At 39.5% G+C, this 20,902-nt stretch overlaps 1 protein-coding gene across 1 annotated transcript in view; it reads left to right on the top strand.

Moving 5' to 3' along the window:
* LOC139983378 (MAM and LDL-receptor class A domain-containing protein 1-like) overlaps nucleotides 1–20,902 on the top strand; it is a 29,093-nt gene that overhangs the window by 6,943 nt on the left and 1,248 nt on the right. Inside the window, exons 6-21 of the mRNA XM_071996899.1 lie at nucleotides 1,397–1,543; nucleotides 2,681–2,778; nucleotides 3,330–3,494; nucleotides 8,343–8,466; nucleotides 9,908–10,036; nucleotides 10,592–10,738; nucleotides 11,386–11,651; nucleotides 12,425–12,647; nucleotides 13,424–13,570; nucleotides 14,148–14,248; nucleotides 14,955–15,128; nucleotides 16,076–16,199; nucleotides 17,302–17,439; nucleotides 18,100–18,123; nucleotides 18,937–19,039; nucleotides 20,229–20,283. Of these exons, the coding sequence (XP_071853000.1) occupies nucleotides 1,397–1,543; nucleotides 2,681–2,778; nucleotides 3,330–3,494; nucleotides 8,343–8,466; nucleotides 9,908–10,036; nucleotides 10,592–10,738; nucleotides 11,386–11,651; nucleotides 12,425–12,647; nucleotides 13,424–13,570; nucleotides 14,148–14,248; nucleotides 14,955–15,128; nucleotides 16,076–16,199; nucleotides 17,302–17,439; nucleotides 18,100–18,123; nucleotides 18,937–19,039; nucleotides 20,229–20,283 (2,165 nt within the window). The remainder of the gene's footprint in view (nucleotides 1–1,396; nucleotides 1,544–2,680; nucleotides 2,779–3,329; nucleotides 3,495–8,342; nucleotides 8,467–9,907; nucleotides 10,037–10,591; nucleotides 10,739–11,385; nucleotides 11,652–12,424; nucleotides 12,648–13,423; nucleotides 13,571–14,147; nucleotides 14,249–14,954; nucleotides 15,129–16,075; nucleotides 16,200–17,301; nucleotides 17,440–18,099; nucleotides 18,124–18,936; nucleotides 19,040–20,228; nucleotides 20,284–20,902) is intronic.

Genomic DNA, 20,902 nt, shown 5'->3' with positions numbered 1-20,902 from the left:
ATTATTGTATCTCGTATGACAAACTGGTTAGGAACAGTTAGTCACATTGCGCTTGCGCAAAGGAAGATGAAGGAGGGTCATGCTTCCCTCACTTACCTCCCATCGTCAGAGTGAGGAAATGGGATACCCGTTTTTTTTTTCATTTAGCCAGAGAAGAAATAGACCACTGCTAGGAGGGACACATATTTTTCAACTTGTACAAGCCTCCGGTATAAACTTGTTTGGAAATTGCTTGCAGCGTGCCTGAAGGAGATGCAGGGGGTGAGGGGATGAGGGGTGAGGGGTGAGGGGTGAGTGGTGAGGGGATGAGGGGGTCAGGGGGTCAGGGGATGAGGGGATGAGGGGATGAGGGGTGAGGGGATGAGGGGGTGAGGGGGTGAGGGGGTGAGGGGATGAGGGGATGAGGGGGTGAGGGGTGAGGGGATGAGGGGTGAGGGGTGAGGGATGAGGGGTGAGGGATGAGGGGTGAGGGGTGAGGGGTGAGGGGTGAGGGATGAGGGGTGAGGGGTGAGGGGTGAGGGGTGAGGGGTGAGGGGTGAGGGGTGAGGGGTGAGGGGTGAGGGGTGAGGGGTGAGGGGTGAGGGGTGAGGGGTGAGGGGTGAGGGGTGAGGGGTGAGAGGTGAGGGGTGAGGGGCGAGGGGTGGGGTGGGGGTGGGTGGGTGGGTGGGGGTGGGGTAGGGGATTCAATGGGCACAAATGAATAAACTCCAGTGCTGTTATTATGAACGCACGGCTTCACTGTAGATTAGCATAACTCATAACTTACTCCTGTTTCACCAAATTGTTACAATTTGTTTCTATCTTGCTACCCTACTTCCACGTCCCACTTCCAAAAGCACTCCTATCGATCATATAAAATATATCATATAAAGGGTAAGAACTGTTCATACCGTCAGTATGAGTGCTTGGAAGCATAATTAGGGAGGACAGTATGGAGTTGTTTTTAGCACTAGAATCAAAGTAAGGTTAGGAACTGTTCGTACTGTCAGTACGAGTGCTTGGAAGCATTATATTGAAGGACAGTATAGAGTGTTGTAAGAATAAGGAGCTTTGTCTCAACTAATTGTCTATTTCATCTTACATACACACTTTGTTTAGAATATCATCTCATCTAGATTTACAAATGATAGCAATTAAGCTATAGTTGGGCTAGTTTTTCGCTGCTTTGCTTAGGCCGACTATTCTTTCCTGCTCGCTTTTTCATAAAGTTTCTAAGATTTGACAATTTGGAATATATTTGTCTGTGTTTTGATTCCAACTTGTCGACTTTCGACTACTACTCCTAATTAATTGAGTTGAGTGTGCGACTAAGGCTTCATACAATGAATAGCTCTTTTGGTCAAATTAACAATTTTAATGGATCGTTATTCCTTCACATTTCTATTCGTCATTTCAGGTGCTTACAATAGTTGTGATTTTGAAAACGGCTGGTGTGACTGGACGCAAGTAACAAACGACGAATTTGATTGGACTAGACATCAGGGTAGCACCAGTAGTGACAGAACTGGACCCTCATTCGACCATACCACTGGAACCACAACCGGTAAAGTTAATAACATTACTCTCTATAATACCGTGAGGTGAAACCATTGAGTAATTTATCTATAGTTTCCTCTTACCAAAGTTTTTAACTCCATACTGTAATAGATGATATACATACTACGGTGCTAAACATTCCTCTCTAGAATACCATGAAATTAAAAAGGGGAAATTCACCTAAAGTTTCATATTACCAAAGTTTAATTTCCGTACTGTAATAGATGATATACATACTACGGTGCTAAACATTCCTCTCTAGAATACCATGAGATGAAACAAAGGGGAAATTCCCTAAAGTTTCATATTACCAAAGGTTACTTTCTGTACTGTAATAGATGATATACATACTACGGTGCTAAACATTCCTCTCTAGAATACCATGAGATGAAACAAAGGGGAAATTCATCTATAGTTTCATATTACCAAAGTTTACGTTCCGTACTGTAATAGATGATATACATACTACGAGGTAATGTGTGAGAAGTAGGTAGTGAAATCCAAGGGGTACGTATGGCATATACAGCACAAATTTTAAATCAGGAATGACCCCCAAAAAATAACTTTAAAAAAGTGTTTGTTTCGCAAATCAAGATATCCTCCGCTCCACTTTCCTCACAAGTTACCCTTCCTTCTTAATCCGGTATGCTTCTTAAAATGTTTATGATGAACAGACTGTAACAAAAAACACAGAAAAAAAAACATTATGGCAGCAATGGTTATCAAGAGTGTTGAATGAGTGGTACAGGAGACTAAACTATCCATTGCTCAGCATATTAAAGCCAATGTTAACAATATAAGTGTCATTAAAAATGATATTAAGTGGTTTATGTCGTCGATGATTTAAACCATCTTTTCATGTACCCTCATGGTATATGTAATATATGTACTCTGTGTACTATATATGGTCATAGCACACTCTCATTAACTTTGGTAGACTTTGCTTTCAAAATCATCCTTGATCCCAAATGTTGATCCTTCATCCCTCTTTGTAAAGGACCGACACGTCAGTGCTGTGTTCTTATTTTACAAGAATAGCACTCAAATTCTGAGAGAGGAAGGGGACAATATCTTACTTCACTATAGGGTACTTGGAAATGCGCTTCCATTTTGTTAATAACACGTATCTCATTTCGTTCCAAAGGTTATTACGTTTACACCGACGTTAGCAGACCAGTTCGACCTGGTGATTCTGCTAGTATTGCTAGCTACGTCATTGCTGGAAATTCACTAAACTGCAAGGTACAGTAAAGAAGCAGATTTGACATTTTATTTAATTTGGTATTCAATATAGCCCAAAAAAAGCGTGATTTGATCAAGTTAGCAAATATTTATATAAAAAAACAGCTGGTGTCTGACTGATGGTCTTACAGTCACATCAGTTTGTCACTCAATGGGTGGACGACACTAACTCACCTGACAAATATTCCACACCAGTTAATTGAAAGGTTATGACGAAATGTCATGTCCTTGGTTTCCCAAACAGCAGCTCAGATCGATAAACCAATGTGACATTGTATAACATACATTGTATGTGCTTATATATGTGTGTATCCTTTAAGTGGAATGACGTCACTCGTGTTCAAACGTCAGCTAGCTTTTTACTGTCACCCCATAGAGCATATGTTGTTATCTTGGATTTGAAGCCCTCCTCTCTGTTCAATAGCAATTTGCAGAAGTAGAACTTCCGAGAAAGTCATTTTTGAAGCAAACATCTGTTTATCATGTTAAATACTATAAAAGATCTGCAAGCACTATGTCATTAGTTTTGTTATTATTTTGCTTCATTACAGATCAGGTTTTGGTATCATATGAAGGGTGCGTTTATCGGTCGCTTTGACGTCGGTACTAGGGAGAGTGAGAATGGACCATTTCATCGTATCTGGACTGATAGAGAGGATCGCAGTGATCCTTGGCTTTTCAAAGTCCTCGAAGTTACCAGAGAAAACGATTTCCAAGTAAGTTATAGGTCTGCAGACAATATCCGATCTGGGAACCCAATGCCTGTACATCACTGGCCGTTCACAAGAATGTATCGAGTAATGTAGAGAGGTTTGGGGAAACTTACCGTCTTCAAGGGACATTCCTAAAATGTCAACGATGTTCTCATGCTTTGGCAACGTGATGAGAGCTTTGGCCAAAGCTCTAAAGCTCATTATTTCTTTCATACGAGCACTTTCTGTTCAAACAAAGGAAGTATTTGAGGTTAAACATATAATTTAAATGTATCGAACACAATATGTCAACTACGCAATTGTGTCGGATACATTATGCTGAGCCTTTTTTTTTCGAAAGTATTACACTTTTAGGAGATGAACGTCCAGAAGGAACCGACCAATAGATTGACCAATGGAAACGAGAGACTGAGCAGAAACAATGACTTTCCATTGGTCGAAACAGACTATATTGTTCCTTAACACAAACATAACCTTCTTAGAAAAGCCTACAGCATTATCGTAATGTCGACACGTTTCGAAAATTCACTTATATAACGTTTAGGGACAAATATTACATTTCTCAATTAACGTTCAATTAGAAATCCGACAATCTGCAAGCGTCGCGATACTTTAGCTATTTATTTTTGAATAGTAGAGCTGTGTCTTGATTGGCTCTTTTCTATTTGCATAGTACATGCGTGGACTACAGCCATTAAGTGTTGCATCAAGTTACGCAAGCAGACTGCCCGATTTCTAAATGAACGTTACTTCAGAATTGCAACATTTCACAGTCACAATATCTATGCAAAGGGACTGGGGGTGAGAGCGGATCAGGCGTTTGAATTTCGTGCCCAGATTCTTTCTTGGGTGACTTTTCTTTGAAAAAGAAGTATCTATTCCCTTGCAAGGGGAATCGTGATACACACCTGACGATGATCACACAGTCACAGTCTCGATGCAGGCGGACTGTTGTTGAGAGTGTATCAGTCGTTTTGGTTACTTGTTTTCCGTGCCCAGATGCTACCCTGGGTGACGTTTTTGTTGTTGAAATATTTGAATGTTGAATTTTTCTCAATCCCCATATGCCGCAAGGATAAGGAAGCTAATACACGCAGTTGACTGACATAGTAGAGACAAATGATTCGGTTATTCGATTTGGCAAGCTGCTTACCACTATCATTTTCGTCCCTTTCATGTTCATTATTTCCGTACAGCATGTTACCTGAAGTCGAGTAGACCTTTTATTAGTCCCGTTACAGTGACATTATCCAGTGGCGGAGCGTCCATACAGTCAGGGGGGCGGATGCCCCCCTCCTGACGGACTCAAATGGAATGCTGGCGCCCTTTTCAGCTACAACTTTTTACTTATTCGCGATTATTGAGTTTTTTTGGCTCTGTCATCTACCTATTGACATTTGTCACATTTTGTTGATGAAATTTTCTGACAAAATGGCGATTACACCTATTTATTCTTCGTTAAATACAAATTCGCAAGGCCCGGAAAGGGTCTTTTCCGGCGATCTAGGGAGTATCTTTACTCAAAAAAATTCTGTACGCTCCGCGCCAACCTGTGGTGGCGCTCCGCTTAGATAGTGTCCAGAGCCTTATATAGAGAGAGTTGCGACAACTCGGGTCCCGGAATTTTCGATCACGTGACCTCATGGCACCATTTTGGGGCCAACTAATTCTGGCCGTAAGATCGACAACAACGTACGTTCGAGCAGTCAACATCTGCGCTGCCATCACAAAATGCCTGGCTGTTCAGCGTGGGGCTGTTCAAATCGTCCCGAAAATGGTTCAAAACTTTTCAGATTCCCAACAAACCTAGATAGGAGGAAAACTTGGGAGGCAAAAGTAAACAGGCTTCACTGGAAGGCGAACTCCAATCACAAACTTTGTGATGTGAGTACTTCACCTAGGCCTAGTACAATGAACTAAGATTCGTAACACTAGGCCTAGCCTAGTCCATAACCACAGGGATGTAAGTCTTCCGTATTTTTACGGAAATCCGTTTTTTTTTTTTAATTCCAATTAAGTTCCACAAAATTGTACAAATATCAAATACACAACGCGGCAAAAATGCCTGGCCCGTTGCAGCAAGCTAACATCAATTTTCACTCATCGCTCAACCAAAATACCATTTCCTGTTACACATCGCATTGCACTGTACAACATTGTGTGTGCCATGTGAACATCGTTGCGTACGTGCGAACTTCAAATCGCCATAGCTCATTTCTGTCGTTGAAAAACCTTGCCTAATTCACGTTGATTCGTAACTGCTGGTGCTCGACATAAGTTTCGGAAATAACGCTTGTGATATTTGTGAGCGGCTAAATCTACGGGATACGCATATGATAGTCGATATTCGTGATCGCTTTCAAATGTGAGACTGTTTTTTATTCCGGATTTCGCTGCGACGTATTCGTTACTTGGAGCTAGCCTAACATAACGATAGTGTGTAAAGTAGTCAGAACTAGGGGAATGATGTGTTAGAGCGCTAATACTTTTGAGCTAGCCTAACATAACGATAGTGCGTAAGTATTCAGAGCTAGGAGTAGGATGCGTTAGGACGACATTCCCCCGGTTTTCTCCGAATAGTTTTCCGGGTTTTTTTTGGCTGCACTTACATCCCTGATAACCAGGACTGTGGGTTACTGTGGGTATGGTGCAGTGTACATACACGCATAGTTAACATCACAGAAAACAGAGCATAAATTTCAGGCATGAAAATGGTCTATTTTTAACAAGTTCTGATCAAGAAAGTTGCGATGTTGGGATGAGATCTGTTATAAGGTGCATAAAAATATCTCTGCAAAGTTTAGTGGGTATATTCCTTAAATTGAAGGCTCCAGCGTGGCAAGACAAATCGGGGATCTACGAAGCACAGTGTGCAATCCAAAGCTCCAAGGGCTAGCCTAGCCCCCTAATGAAAAACTGCTTGGCTCCATTGAGTCATGAGCTTGTTCGGATTATTATTTATGAAAATTTGGGTGGCGATCTGGCAGACCATTGAAATGATTAATCATTCTGCTTTGCACTTGATGATTTGAATTGAACTGGTCCAGAACTCCACTATCTTTTATGAAATAATATTGAAAAATTAGGTTACTAAAATATCACTGTAGGCTAGGTAAAAATATTTCCTAGAACATTGTGTCCTGTTAGAGGATAAAAACTAACAGAGTCAACTGAAAACCACAAGCCAAATTAGGCTCAGGAATCATGTTTGTCCATGTCATACATAGGTACGGTATACAGATCCTAATTCATATTCTTACAACCGGGCAGTTCCAAGCAAAAGAGGACATAACCCAGGAAATTCAATTTGACTGAGCCTAGGCCTAGCATTTTACCATGGTTAGCGGGCAACTCACCCCCCAGCAATCCCCCCCCCCAAAAGAAAACTCTAATTTTCGACTTCTGACAACATATTTATGCTTCTGCAAATTAAGTATTTTGGTGGATCAGAATTTGCTTTACCAGAGTTGACCACTTTTTGATGAAAATAATTTACTTTTATTTTGGCCTTCCATGTCCCATGTACTGTGGAATGCCCCATTTCAAAGCTGTTTAGTTTTATTTTGGTGTTATAATGTAAAACAGTTTTTAGTTTTGCTGCTATGCAGAAATTATTAGTTTACAAAATATAGTGTTGCATGAAAATCTTCATTTGTTTTACTTTAGTATTTGTCTGTTTACTCTTTGTCTGTTTAAATTGTATTTTTTACTGGACTTATGGGTTACACATCTTAAACGTGTTAAGGCATAAATGTGTAATGCCTGGTAGGAATTGTAGATATACTTCCACAATTTTGTCCGTATATACTGTAAATGCCCTTCCCTTGCCCTATTTCATTGCCCTATTTCCCGGCAGAGAGTTATATTAAACAGATATGCAGAGGATTGTGCAAGTAACCACAATGTAATCATGATTGTAATCACGATTACATTACAATGTAATCGTAATCGATTACTTCAACTTTAGGCTGTAATCGTAATCGTAATCATACATTCTCAAGTAATCGTAATCGATTACATTCAGATGTAATCGCCCCAAGCCTGATGTGATTGGTCCATTTAGTTACCATAGCAACCAATTTTCAAAGACCTAGCTTCATGATTCTGTGCACCATGTCAGTACCAGTCACATGTCCAAATATCAACTTCATCAGCCATTGCTAGCTCAAGTTACAGTTAATCCCAATTTTGACCAATCACAGGCTTTGTTTGGTTACCATGGCAACAATGGAAGAATGTACATTATTCCGCAACTGTGCAATATGTGTTACAATATGATATATAACCAGTCATAATACAATTTTACCGTACCAGAATATCAACTGTTGAATTTGGACTTCCAAATGTGCCAACCTCATCCCCTTGAACTTGAGCGCAGCCAATCCCTCCCCCCCCCCCCTCCCGTTCGACACTCGACGCCCTACTTACACAGCCTCGGCGCCCAAAAGCACCACAACATTATCAGGCCAAAAATAAAACCCAGAATCCCGCTCACACTTCTACAATGCCATCGAAAAATTCCCCTATCCACCTGAACGCCCATTCCCACACATACTGTATGTTGCCCATTTGGCCCCAAAATGGCGCCCAAATTTCAGTTGTCGCAACTCTCTCTATATAAGGCTCTGATAGTGTCGAAAGCGCCCCTACAGATCATTCTCGCCCCCCCCCCCCCCCTGACCAATACCCCGAGCTCCGCTACTGTCATTATCAGAGTTTTTAGCAATACACCAAGCGGCAACAGTAAAAACACTTGGTAGGTGTCGGTGACTATGAATCAAATTGTGATTAAAAAATGTCGAAGTAGAGTCAAGTAAAGAATGCCGTGTTTTTTTTAATTACATTGCACAGGTCATTTTTAAATCTACGAGAGGTCTGACTGCATATGGAGACATAGCAGTAGATGATGTCAGCTTCAGTCCCGAATGTGTAGCAGCTGGCCGAAACTTACCGATACACACAACTATTAAACCACGTGAGTAATAACAATAAAGGAAATATTATACATTATCAAATGTTGTCTTTGTTATCCACTGGCGTAGGAAGGTACTTTTGAGTGGGGGGGGGGGGGCTGAAGACTCATGGCCGGCCTGGGGAGGGGTCTAAGGGGAGGGGGTGTTCCCCCTTTGGAATTTTTTTGCATTTCCAGGTGGCCTCAGATGCAATTTGGTGCAATATAGCACAATTCAACCCACCCACTCCATTTTGTATATAATTTTGCATTTTCACCTTTCCTTAGATGCAATTTGGTGCTCCAAATGAGATTTTTTTCTCATTTGGGAATGAAAAAGGAGTTTTCTGACTTGCGAAGCGGGGGGCGGAATGATACTTCCGCCCCTCCATATTTTTCACTGGGGGGGGCTGGCGCCCCCAGCCCCCCCCCCCCCCCCCCCGGTTCCTACGCCCTTGTTGTTATCCACCCTTCAGGCATTGTTTGGGGAAGGAACAATAATGGGTTAATCATTAAATTTAGAAATTATTAAATACAACACATTTCCCCTAAGTATTTAGATAAAGTTGATGATGTAATCAGAATTGCTATATGATATCGGAACACGACGAAGGTTACAAATCAAAATCATATCTGGGATAGCTGTATTTAACATTGTACCATTAACTCCTCCCAAATATTCTGACCAATCAGCAACCACGCATAAGTGTAACGATAATTTGAAGGTCATTTGTTTTCAGGGCAGCGTAGTTAGAACGTGTTATCCCTAACGTTAGTGATTTTCATCCGTAGAACAAACGCATAAATACAATCGACTTGATTGGGGTTGTAACTGTGGTAGCCGAGTCAAGGAAAATTGATTGAGAGGCGATAACTTGGTAATTTGTAAGACAATGGAATATCTAGTTTAACTAAGTGAGAGCGATAACTTGGTAATTGGTAAGACATAGGAATATCTAGTTCAACTAAGTGACGAACCATTGTCGATACCGCGTACCTTGGTTCCAACAGTCACATCGTAAAACCATAGTCTCAATACGTGTTTGCTGATGAATTTCAGAAAACCAACTTAAAAGTAGATTCAATGTTTCTTATTGAAAATGCACTCTGACCAGGTGGGTTTAATGGAGAGAAGCTGTCGCAATCGAAAGAAAGAAATGTATTTTCTGTTGCCCTTATGGCGCGAACGATTTACCGTAAAATCACTGCGACCACACATGTCAGCATGCTCATTACACAAATGTAAACGAAATAAGTTTACACATGCGGCCCGATCAAGATTGTAACGCAGTCCTATACTCGTACCATCTACGTGTTACAATTCCACGGAGGAAACATCTGAAAACACCTATTTATTCATTGCAATGGGAAGGATATGACATCATTTTCAAGCTAAAGCTGTAAGAAATATATTTAAAATTCGGCTTTCAAACTTTCCAACTGTATATGATTATTTAATTTTTAGCTTTCACCCTGCCTGGCGGAGAGTGTGGAGAAACCCAATATACATGTCAGAATGGGGAATGCGTGAGGCAGGGTGCGTACTGTGACTTTAACTACGATTGTGCTGATGGCAGTGACGAGAGCGAATGCCGTAAGTATATAATTAATAAAATCTTTCATTTTTCGTCCTTAATACCGATAGCTCATGCATGACAAAGGTGGTCCCGTATGTCATGGTGCCACAAGTGACACGGGGCAACGCATCGTCACACATGGTCACACATTGTTTCACAGCAGTTTCGTGATATCAGCATCGGGTCATATCTGATCGTAGTTATAAATCATCATACTATATTTTACACTTCACGTTTAAATTGTCATATTTTGGATACATAACATGTACTACGCTGCTAATTGCGTTGTTTAGAAAATCAATTCCTTTATTAATCAGTATGTAGACAATTCGTTATGGCGAGAAAGAGGTGGTTGTACTTTGTTTGTACTTTGAAAGATCTACTGGAACTAACTGGAACTTTATCAATGTAATAAAAAAACTAAGATCAATAAATGATTTATATGTGGCAAAAATATAAGTTTTATTTGATTAACACAATTCTTCAATGTTAATGGTCAATATTTAAAAAAAAAACCTGTTGTCATGGGTGCGTTTCTTCTTAACCGTTAATCAAATGCTTAAATTCAACAGCGGCTGCCTGTAATTTCGAATTCGATCTATGCTATTGGTCTCAAGACTTGCAAGATGGGGGCAATTGGAAAGTCAGGACGTCACAGGGCGAAATGGACCCAGAATTCAATGGTCCGGTTGGTGACCACACAACAGGATCCGGTAGAGGTAAACAGAAATAGGACCTTCATCGGTTGCACAGTCTGTGTAAATGTGATTCAGTCGTAGGTCATATACCTCTTGCGCGAAAATGATATTCAATGTGATTAACCAACTCATTTACCAAACATTGTCGTCTACTGTGTCTGGCTAGCATGACTTCAATTCGGTACTACACTAGTCCTCCAGACTAGAGCAATATGTCGCTGCAGGCTATACACTAATTGTTGCCTTTGATAAGTCTAATCCGGCATCTTGAATTAACTAACAGATTTCTGTTTCAGTTTAGCATACCCCACAGAACGATATTCCAGACATAAGTTCTACTTTCTTTATCACATGTCACCATAATGGCAAATCACCCATTTGGTACAATACATTTTATTTGCGGTACTAACTTGCCCATTTGAGATGTGAGTTCTCTTTTGTATAAAGGATTGAACAAACACAGCATGATAACGGCACCAAGACGAAGATCATCACATCCATTCCTCAAAGTTCAACATGATGAAAGTAATAAGTATTTGGTTTTAGAGAGGGGGAGGTCTGACACGTTTGAAGATCAGCAGCTATCTCATTCATGAAAGTGGAAGAGTAATACATATCACAGAATACTACTTAGTATCGATTCTACATCAAAACGTTTTACTCGACAGGGAAGTACCTTTACGTTGAAGCTGGTCCTCTTCCTACACAAGGGCAGAAGACTCGACTAACTAGTCCCACCTTCCGCATTGCAAGCAGGGCATGTCGGTTTGTTTTCTGGTTTTTCATGTTTGGAGTTGAATACGGCGATATCGAAATCTTCGTGAAAACAGCAACTGAAGAAAGAAAATTGCGGAAAATTGTAGAAGATCTACCCCAATACAATAAATGGCTTCGCGAAGAGGCCGACATTGACGCGTGTACTGAAGATTTCCAGGTAATGATCCACTGAGGGTGTGTGCAAAACGATATTGTATTCGAACGTGCGCTCACTAACAAGAACGAGCAAGGTTCGTTCAAGAGCACCCGATACTCATGGCTCTAACAGTAACTACTGTTAATGACCTGTAACACACGTTACACATGTTACGAACACAAAGTAGTAATTACTGATACACGGTTGTGGGACATGAACAGTAGTTCATGTCCAACCATTAAGTTCTGTACCAACCATTAAGTGCGAGTTAGCTAATACGCGATTGTAAAATGACGTTGTATCTAGTCGTTTTATATGCTATAAGGAGGCATATGGATATACCCAAACATGGCCTTTCTTCGTTCTCGGCATGACGAATTGGCGTAATTTAAAGAGAGATGTAAACTGGAATCAAGCGGTACCGTACCTCCATTATTTCCAACACATATAGCTATAGTACAGTAACCACTGGTGCCACCTGTAACACATGTTACTTACTGTTCTTGTCCCACAACCGTGTATCAGTAATGCCTGTTTTGTGTCCGTGACACGGTGACATGTGTTACAGGTTGCACCAGTATGAGGATAACTTGTATCTTGCGACAAGTTATATGGACGGTAGTAGTTTGGCGAGGTCATTTGCGAGCAAACAGAAGTTTCTTCATGAAGTTAACTTGATCCACAAATGTCAACTGAAATATAATTGTAATTCGTTCATTTCCAGGTTACCATCGTTTTCCATTACATATTTTCTTTCATTATTAGTATTATTATGATTATTATTTATTATTTAGATTGTAGTCCAAGCGGAAGACGAACAAATTATACCAGCTGACAGTGGGTTTGCCATTGATGACTTTCTCTTCGTGGATTGTGCGATACCTTTACCATCATTGGGTGGAGAGTGTAGTGCTCGCCAAGCTCAATGCGCTAATGGTGTCTGTTATCCACAATCTCAACAGTGCGACTTTTCCTTAGATTGTTGTGATGGCACCGATGAGCTATCATCACATTGCAGTGAGTGTTGCTTTATGTTTAATGTTTAGTGGTATTACTGCTCAGTCCGTAGTTAATACATATTTTACTATAGGTCTACACTTTCCTCTCGAAATTTAGAGCTGCTGGTGTAGGAAAATTAGATCTTGGAAGGAATATCAAAAGGATCAAACTGTACATGGAGTTGCAGATCATGTCTTCAGGTCCTCGGTTTAAAAGTGAATACTGGGGCCTTTCATCCTTTCGTCACCTAAATTGCAGGGCCGTCTTAAGAGATCTCCGGGCCCTGGGCCCGGCAATGGAGCAGGGCCCCTCAATCTAAATATTTAATGTCAAACTCTCAAGTGTTTCACCAACTCTCGTCACAAGTTGTCAAGTATCGAATTCAATCAGGCATAATGGCCTATTCAATAAGTTTTCCTCCCAGATTAAGACATGGGGTTACTACGATTGCGGGGCCCCTGACATCGCGGGGCCCTGGGCCAGGGCCCAGTGGGCCCATGCGTTAAGACGGCCCTGCTAAATTGCACTTGACAGAAAGCGATAAATATAGAAACCAAGAATTATGTGGTGTGGCTACCTTATTTTAATGCCAGTTACGATCCGTCGGGTCAAAGTATCGGAACCAACATTAGAGGCCCCCGGACAACCGGGGATTTCATTCAATAAATCATCGCCTACACAAGCCATTGTTAACGCATCTTTTGTCATCTAAATTAAAAGAAACAAAAAGGCTTACTCTCCTTTATCCAGTCAAACATACCATAATTAGTGATATCTTTTACACTTTCGCACAGCATCGTACAAAATGTGTGACTTCGAAACTGATTTCTGTGATTGGACGAACCTGAACGACGATGAATTTGATTGGCAGAGAGATAGAGGCGGTACCGGAAGCGGTAATACCGGGCCCAGCAACGATCACACGACGAAATCTAGTAATGGTAAGGTTTATGAACTTAATTTAATACCATTCTTTTTTCTTCGCACTATATATAGTATACACAATTACTTTATACAATAATTTTAAAATATGACAGGTTCGGTACTTTATGCAGAGTGGCTAAGAGGAGATTTATTAACGATTAAACCAATGAGTTATCGGGAGTTATTTTGTATTTATTGATAGCTTCAAACACCAACAAACCGAGATATAGAAACGAACAAACACAACCAGTATGGAATTGTACTTACGTCAGATGGATACTGCATTCTAATGGAGATTATTGTCTAGTTAAAGTTATTATTGAAGTTATTTATCCAGTGCAGTTGTTATTGATAAGTTCTTCCTGATAAAAGGAGGAGTTTATAACGCATTACAAAAGTCAAGAGAACAACGTACGAAGTGATTTCGTCATGAGATAGTCACATATACGACAATTGATTTTTCGCGACACTTTTCTGAAACAGATCCGGAAATCCTAGAATCACCAATGAGAACATAAAGTAGTGGCAAAATGACCGTCATTTTATTACACTGATACAAGTCAGCTACTTTCTTACTTTTTACTCTTCTTGTAGGATATTATCTGTATACAGAAGTCGATAGACCACTCAGAAATGGCGACAGAGCTAGACTTGGAAGCTATACCATATTGTCTACTGCAACAGAGGATTGCAACGTAAGATTCTGTTTTTTTATCGCGTGTTTTGATTGGTGTATGTACAAACTTGGTATACAAACTGTACAAGAATGATTACCTCTAACTTCAGCCGCCATGTTAACAACTCCAGCCCTATGTACACTGTATTAAATCAAGAATAGAGGAGAAATAATAACTATTATATCTCGAATTGTTGGAATGCTTAGTTATGGATCAAATTGTGTCAGTTCTAGTATTGAATCCGACACACTCACAGAGAACGGAGTAATTATTTTAAAATCTTAAAGTTTTGTTAAACAGTCAAATTGGATCTTTCCTAGAAGATGGACAAATCGGTAGCATGTGCTCATAGGATTACATTAAGAATTGAGGATATGTGTAATCCCAGCAAATCTAGTTTGATGCAAGTGACGTAAACTGCTACTCATGTATTCCATAGAACAGTATGACACGTCATAATAAACTGACTCGTCTTTTCTCGATTTTATCCTTTTTTTCCAGCAATCTAGTTTTTTTCCCCATTTCTAGAAACATTTTATAAATTCGAATTTTAAAACAGGGTATACACTGAAGAGAGGAACCGATACCCTCCCTATTCGGTGCATTTATTTGTTGTCAAAAGCTCATCCAGTTGGGGGCGGGGGGGGGGGGGGTGGAGGGGAGAACAATCACTAGACATATCCACATCCTATCATTTTCCTCTCGCTATATCTATTTTCTTCAGATGCGGTTTTTCTATCACCTAGCAGGAAACGGGATCGGGACGTTAAATATTTACACACGAGAAATAATTAACGGACCATTGACGAAGGTTTGGACACAGGAAACACAAAGAGGAGATACCTGGTTTTATGCAGCTGTATCTCTTGGTCTTATTACGAATAACGTGGCATTTCAGGTGTGATAAGTTCATAATAATATTTTTAAATATGTTTATGAATCATCTAGAAGACATCGTCACCACAATGGAACTGTTAAGAAGTATAGCAGTTGTTTGTCACCAATACATAATGTGGAGTATGTGGTCTGGTAGGATAAAATAGATATACTTTTTTTTTAAAGTCACTCCAAATATATCTTAGAACAAAACTAAGCAAATCTATTCAACTCTCAACTCCTTTCCCCTTATATCAAGGTTGTAGCTGTGTCATAATGAAGGATTACGTCATGTGACGTATCACGTGTTCCTTCGAAGGGGAATGCAACAACTATATTTACGATACGTTTGGATTTCTATTAATTCTACTGATTCAGTTTACATTAAGACACGTTCATTTCTTTGTGTATCTCAAGTTACTGATTCCATGAATAACATATGGATCATACTTATTCGCCAGCAGGCAAAGGTCATTATTTCGATCTTAAATCAAACTCATCGGCATAGTTGTTAGCAATGATAACAAAATACGTATTTATTGAAGACCAACTTCCGTTAAACATACATGAAGTAAACAAGAAACTGTATTAAAACTATTTGGGGATCGGATGGGATGACCAATAATTTCTTAAATTAACAGCTGACCCATTTAAAAAAGAGTAATACCCCTTTACATCTTTATGTTTTGTTCCAAATTACGATTGTTTGCCTCAAAAACAGATATGACTGTGCAACTATATGTCCTCAGCTGAAGGGCCGAGATGGCACCATTAAATCTTTGAAAATGACTGAACACATAGCTCAATATCATTTAGCCCTAACTTCACGATTGTCTCCCCTCTCCGACCCCCTCTCTGATCCCCTCTCCGACCCCCTCTCCGACCACCTCTCCGACCCCCTCATCGTTACTCTTCTCCTCTATATCCATATATGACCCCTTATTAGTTACCATAAATTTTTCTCTCTAGGTCGTAATAGAGGGTGTACGAGGTTTGACCCAAGAAGGTGATATGGCTATCGATGACATATCTTTCACACCTGGTTGTGGACAGTCCCCTTACCCACTTCCCGCCGTCAGCACCACTGCTTATAGTAAGTATATATTACAGCTAGGTGTGGGCAGTCCCCTTACCCACTTCCCTCCGTCAGCACCACTGCTTATAGTAAGTGTCTATTACAGCTAGGTTGTGGGTATTTACATCATTAAAACAAACCGGTTGAAATCTCCATTCATTGCATTGTTTTCCTTGTTCAAGAAAACATTATACTGCGTTTGTTAACCCGAAACTTTACGTCACTCTGATGACACAATGTAACATTTAAGCATAAACTAGGCACTCCTCAACATACCTATGTTTGAGTACCGACATATATCGGTGTAGTGTGTTCTTATTCTTCGGCTGTCTTAGAAGATATAGTGATGGAGTCTGATTCCATTTACGACAAGCTTCAGATTACTAATAATGTAATCCTCCTACATACACTGTATAAGTGACACGTGTGTTCCTCAAGAAGTAAACCTAGCTCAGGCTGGTGATGTGGACATTGAGCCATTAAATGTAGTTTTGCTGATTGTAAAGTTTTGAGAATTTTGAGATATTGAAGATATGAAATTGTCGCCTGTTTCTATTCTCATTTTCGTACAGACATAGACAACCAGGCTAATGTTATTTACAGTAGTGACCGTTTCACGTTCGATTTTCTTTACTGCAGTCAGTTAGCCATAATGATATACGTATGTTGAGCCACATGATAAATATAATGATTCCAGCCCCTTTTTGGGGGTCTAATTTTATGAAATTCCATCTTTATTTAAGTCCATGAAATCACAAAAATGCTTCTTCTTTTCAAAATTCGGACTGGAGCCCTGGGGAGGCGGTATTGAATGTGCTTTGATTTTTCTTAATTTGACAACAGCTATATAACATGACTACTTTTTAAGAAAAGTCACCCAGGAAAGAACCTGGGCACGTAAAACCAAACTACCGAACGACTGATCCGCTCTCAACCCCATAGTCCCCTTGCATCGGGACTGTGACTGTGTAATCATCGTCGGGTGTACATCACCATTCCCCTCGAAAGGGAACTATATAATATGACTATCTTAAATCGCAACTTATTTGCGACATGACCGCATACATCTATTTCATCGGTTTCGTAAACTATATCAACTTTTCCTTCTTGTTCCATATAGCTGGCAGCACCCGCGCCAACGCTCCTCCCTGTAACAGTAACCAGTGGCTCTGTCCACTCGAGTATACGTGTATAGCGAGATCCAAACGTTGTAACGACGTCCGAGACTGTACAGACGGAAGTGACGAAGACAACTGCGGTAATTATACCTCGTTAACTCACTTTTCTTTGCATAATCAGCGACCACGTGACGAATATATTAATGAACTTTGCCAGGGAGATTTAATAGCGAACTCATATGTACTCTGTTAAAGGAGCTCACGTAATAAATTGAACTCACTCTGGCGCGTAGTCAAGGGGGGGGCGAAGGGGGCATCCGCCCCCCCCCCCTTGAGCATATTTTTAAAAAAAAAATTTAATGTTTTTATGATATCGCTAGTATTTTCAAAAGAGAAAATGCTAAGATGCAACTTACAAGGCCTGGGAAGTGCCATTTCCAGCGATCTGGGAGGCATTTTCAGGCAAAATTTTCTTGTACGCTTCGCGCCAACTTATGGTGGCGCGACGCTTAGATAGTTTGCAATGCCGAATCTACAGTTTCGCCCCTCCCTTGGCAAATTCCTGGCTACGCGCCTGAACTCACTTGGAAAAAGAATGAGATATTGAAATAACACTCTTGACGTAATATATGACGTCACAGATCTCGTCTAGCTGACATAAACATACTTTCCATTCACCACGAATCTATTAGTAACCACACTGTTGTCCTAATTTGCTAATTTCATCCACTATGTAAAATTTTACTTCAGATTTTTGTATTCAACTTACTACGTTTTTCTTTCTCTACATAAAATTACAGGTTCGGAAATAGATGACAAAAATCGTAAGTTTAAAGTTGATTTTCTTCTGGTTAAAATTTCGTGGAACTATATGGTTGTGATTTTCCAGTTAAAGTCAGCATTCAGCAAGTTGCATAAAATCTATCAAATCGTAATGAAAAGTTCACTCTTTCTTTGGTGAAGGTATTGACGTAGTACTTTCTCTCATTCGGAAATGAGGCATATAAAGATCACCTCACCAGAAAAATTCCACTTTACGACCGGTTCCGTCCTTTAGGAAATCATCAGTCGAAGTTATGAGTCGGCACCACGGGCCGTTGTATCACAGCACTAAGTCCCTACCAATCGGCCACAGTGGTTCCACTTTGTATGAATGCGTACTGATAGAACATTAGAGACCCTAACGAACATACATTGGAGTAGTTAAACTTCTGAAGTAATTGTTTTTTTTTCTACGCAATAACTACAACCTTTTGTGTTTAAAATGTTGGTGTTGGCTTTTATATTATGTTTGGCGTATTGGGAAGAGGTTCTTGTATTGAAACAAAGAATCCCTTATAATAATATTTATGCTTTGTATTATGACTTTATTTATAAATGATTTGGGCAGCACAGAACTTGGTCATTAACTCAATATAAATTTTCCTGAACCTTTCTATAGCCAATTGGAGACCCCTGTATACTATTTTCTCCTGAAATTCATTATAATGTCCAAACAGATTTCATACTCCATTTCTGCTTAACTTTAAATTAAAATATTAATTATAATATTTATTGTAATACGAAACTGGTCTTTATCGACTATCGTTTCATGAATTATTGATTTTTTTTTCGTTTCCTTCCAACTTTCAATTCAGCAAACGGTCTCGCAATCGGTCTGGGTGTGTCGTTTGGTATCTTGGGTCTCATTATAATCATAGGAGGAATTGTATTCCTTCAACAAAGGAAATCTAAGGCAATGTAAGTATTCTCTCTAAACAGACGTTTCACACAGAAATTACAAATAACTATAACTGTAAAGCTCTAAAAGTAAAAAAAATAGTAGCATTATTTTAACATTGATTTGTAAGTCACTTTTCTATCAAATGTATGGACACGTGCGCCAAGTTGAAAGAGAACATTTACTAAACGCAAGTGTCTGTTTTAAACTTTCACATCATAGGTATAAGCATAGAGTCAAAAGGTTGACAGTTTTGAACATAAGTTCTACGACATAGGAGTGAAATGGTATCCTTATATACTGTTACGTTGGGGTGCTCCGGCTCAATTAGTTCGGGCTCCGTTATTAAATCAGTATAATGAACAACAGATAAAGAGAAACTCCAGACATAGATATAATTGTAGAATTTAAGCTTTATTGCTGGAGTGTATCAGGCTGAACTACACTCTCTGAAGTCTGGAATCTTAGTCTTTTTCCATACTAAAAGACTACAGTATCTAAGTCATTACAACTTTCTGTGAAAGGGCGATAACCTCTCTGTGACATAAACTCCTGGTCACAGAGTTTTTTACTTATAATTACTAAGGCATATAGGAGATGGCTATGACTAACCACATTTGTAATACTCATGAGATGCAACAGGTTTTCATCCGTGGTTATAAGCATCAGTATTTCATGGAATTAAGGCAAAGGGGGCTTCTACGAATATGATGTGGGTGTAGGGTGAATAAGTCATGAACAGGAAGTAAGTAAATACTCTTAAGACAAAGAGGCATGGAAGCAAATGTTTAATGTAATATGATGGGGATATAACTACATACTACATTACAATAATATGGACAGGCTTGTGTGCGATTATACGCATGCGTGCGTTTGTTTATTGCTGTGTTCAGTTTATTTATTCCAAGCAAACGATGTCTGTAAACTTACCCTAAATAAAAACGAGCAGACCAAAATGATGCCCCAAACTTTCTAATTTCCTTGTTGCAAACAAACTCACTCATAAGTGTCGGTATACATAGTCCCGGTTGGAGGTAAACGTAAGTTAAAGTGTTTCCATACTGTATAAAATACTAACTCAGTCATCATAATAATAATAATATCGCTCACATTACATATTGAAGTTTCCTCTTTGTTATTTCTTTCTTTCTGTTGTGATATGTTTTTTAATAACCTATTATTTTTATATCTTTCTGTATCCCACACTAGACCAACTCCAAGCTTGGGGACTACCGGCCTAGAGAACCCAACATACGATACGAAGGTAAGTGATACAACTCATCGCAAATAGTACTAGATGTCGCCTTCAAACTAGACATTGCGATGTCTCAATATGTATAGTGAACTTGCAGAATGACACAAAGTTACAACAACAACAACAACAACATGAAGATGAAATGTAGCACAAGGCTTTGAGATATCTGACATTTCTACCGCAGAATTGTACATCTAACAATTGAAGCACAAATATCTGCGCGCAATATTTCAAATAAGATTATTTGTACATTTATGTTTCAATTCCACTAACAATTGAAATAATCCTCTCTGAATGAAATCTGAAACACAATTAAGTTGTAAACAAATTACATGTAGGGTTAAGTTATTACACATTTTTATCAGTTATTTTACAGTGCAGAAATGTTAGAAGGCTGCATTGACCACTTAAAGACTGTATAATATTTGCCGGCGTACTTTTGAAATATATTAAATAGCAAAAAAAAAAATGTTTTGACCGCAGATGCTATGTTTATTATGAAAAACTGCAAATACAAGGTGCTATTGTTAACTCCCAATGCAAACATTCACAGACAGGTATTCAGTCAAGATGGTACTTTGCAGGATGCAATATTAAAATTTATGATAATGTACTTTAGGTTTATCAA

Source organism: Apostichopus japonicus, chromosome 16 (assembly GCF_037975245.1).
Source record: "Apostichopus japonicus isolate 1M-3 chromosome 16, ASM3797524v1, whole genome shotgun sequence".
Classification (NCBI taxonomy): domain Eukaryota; kingdom Metazoa; phylum Echinodermata; class Holothuroidea; order Aspidochirotida; family Stichopodidae; genus Apostichopus; species Apostichopus japonicus.
This window is presented reverse-complemented; position numbering and strand designations above follow the sequence as displayed.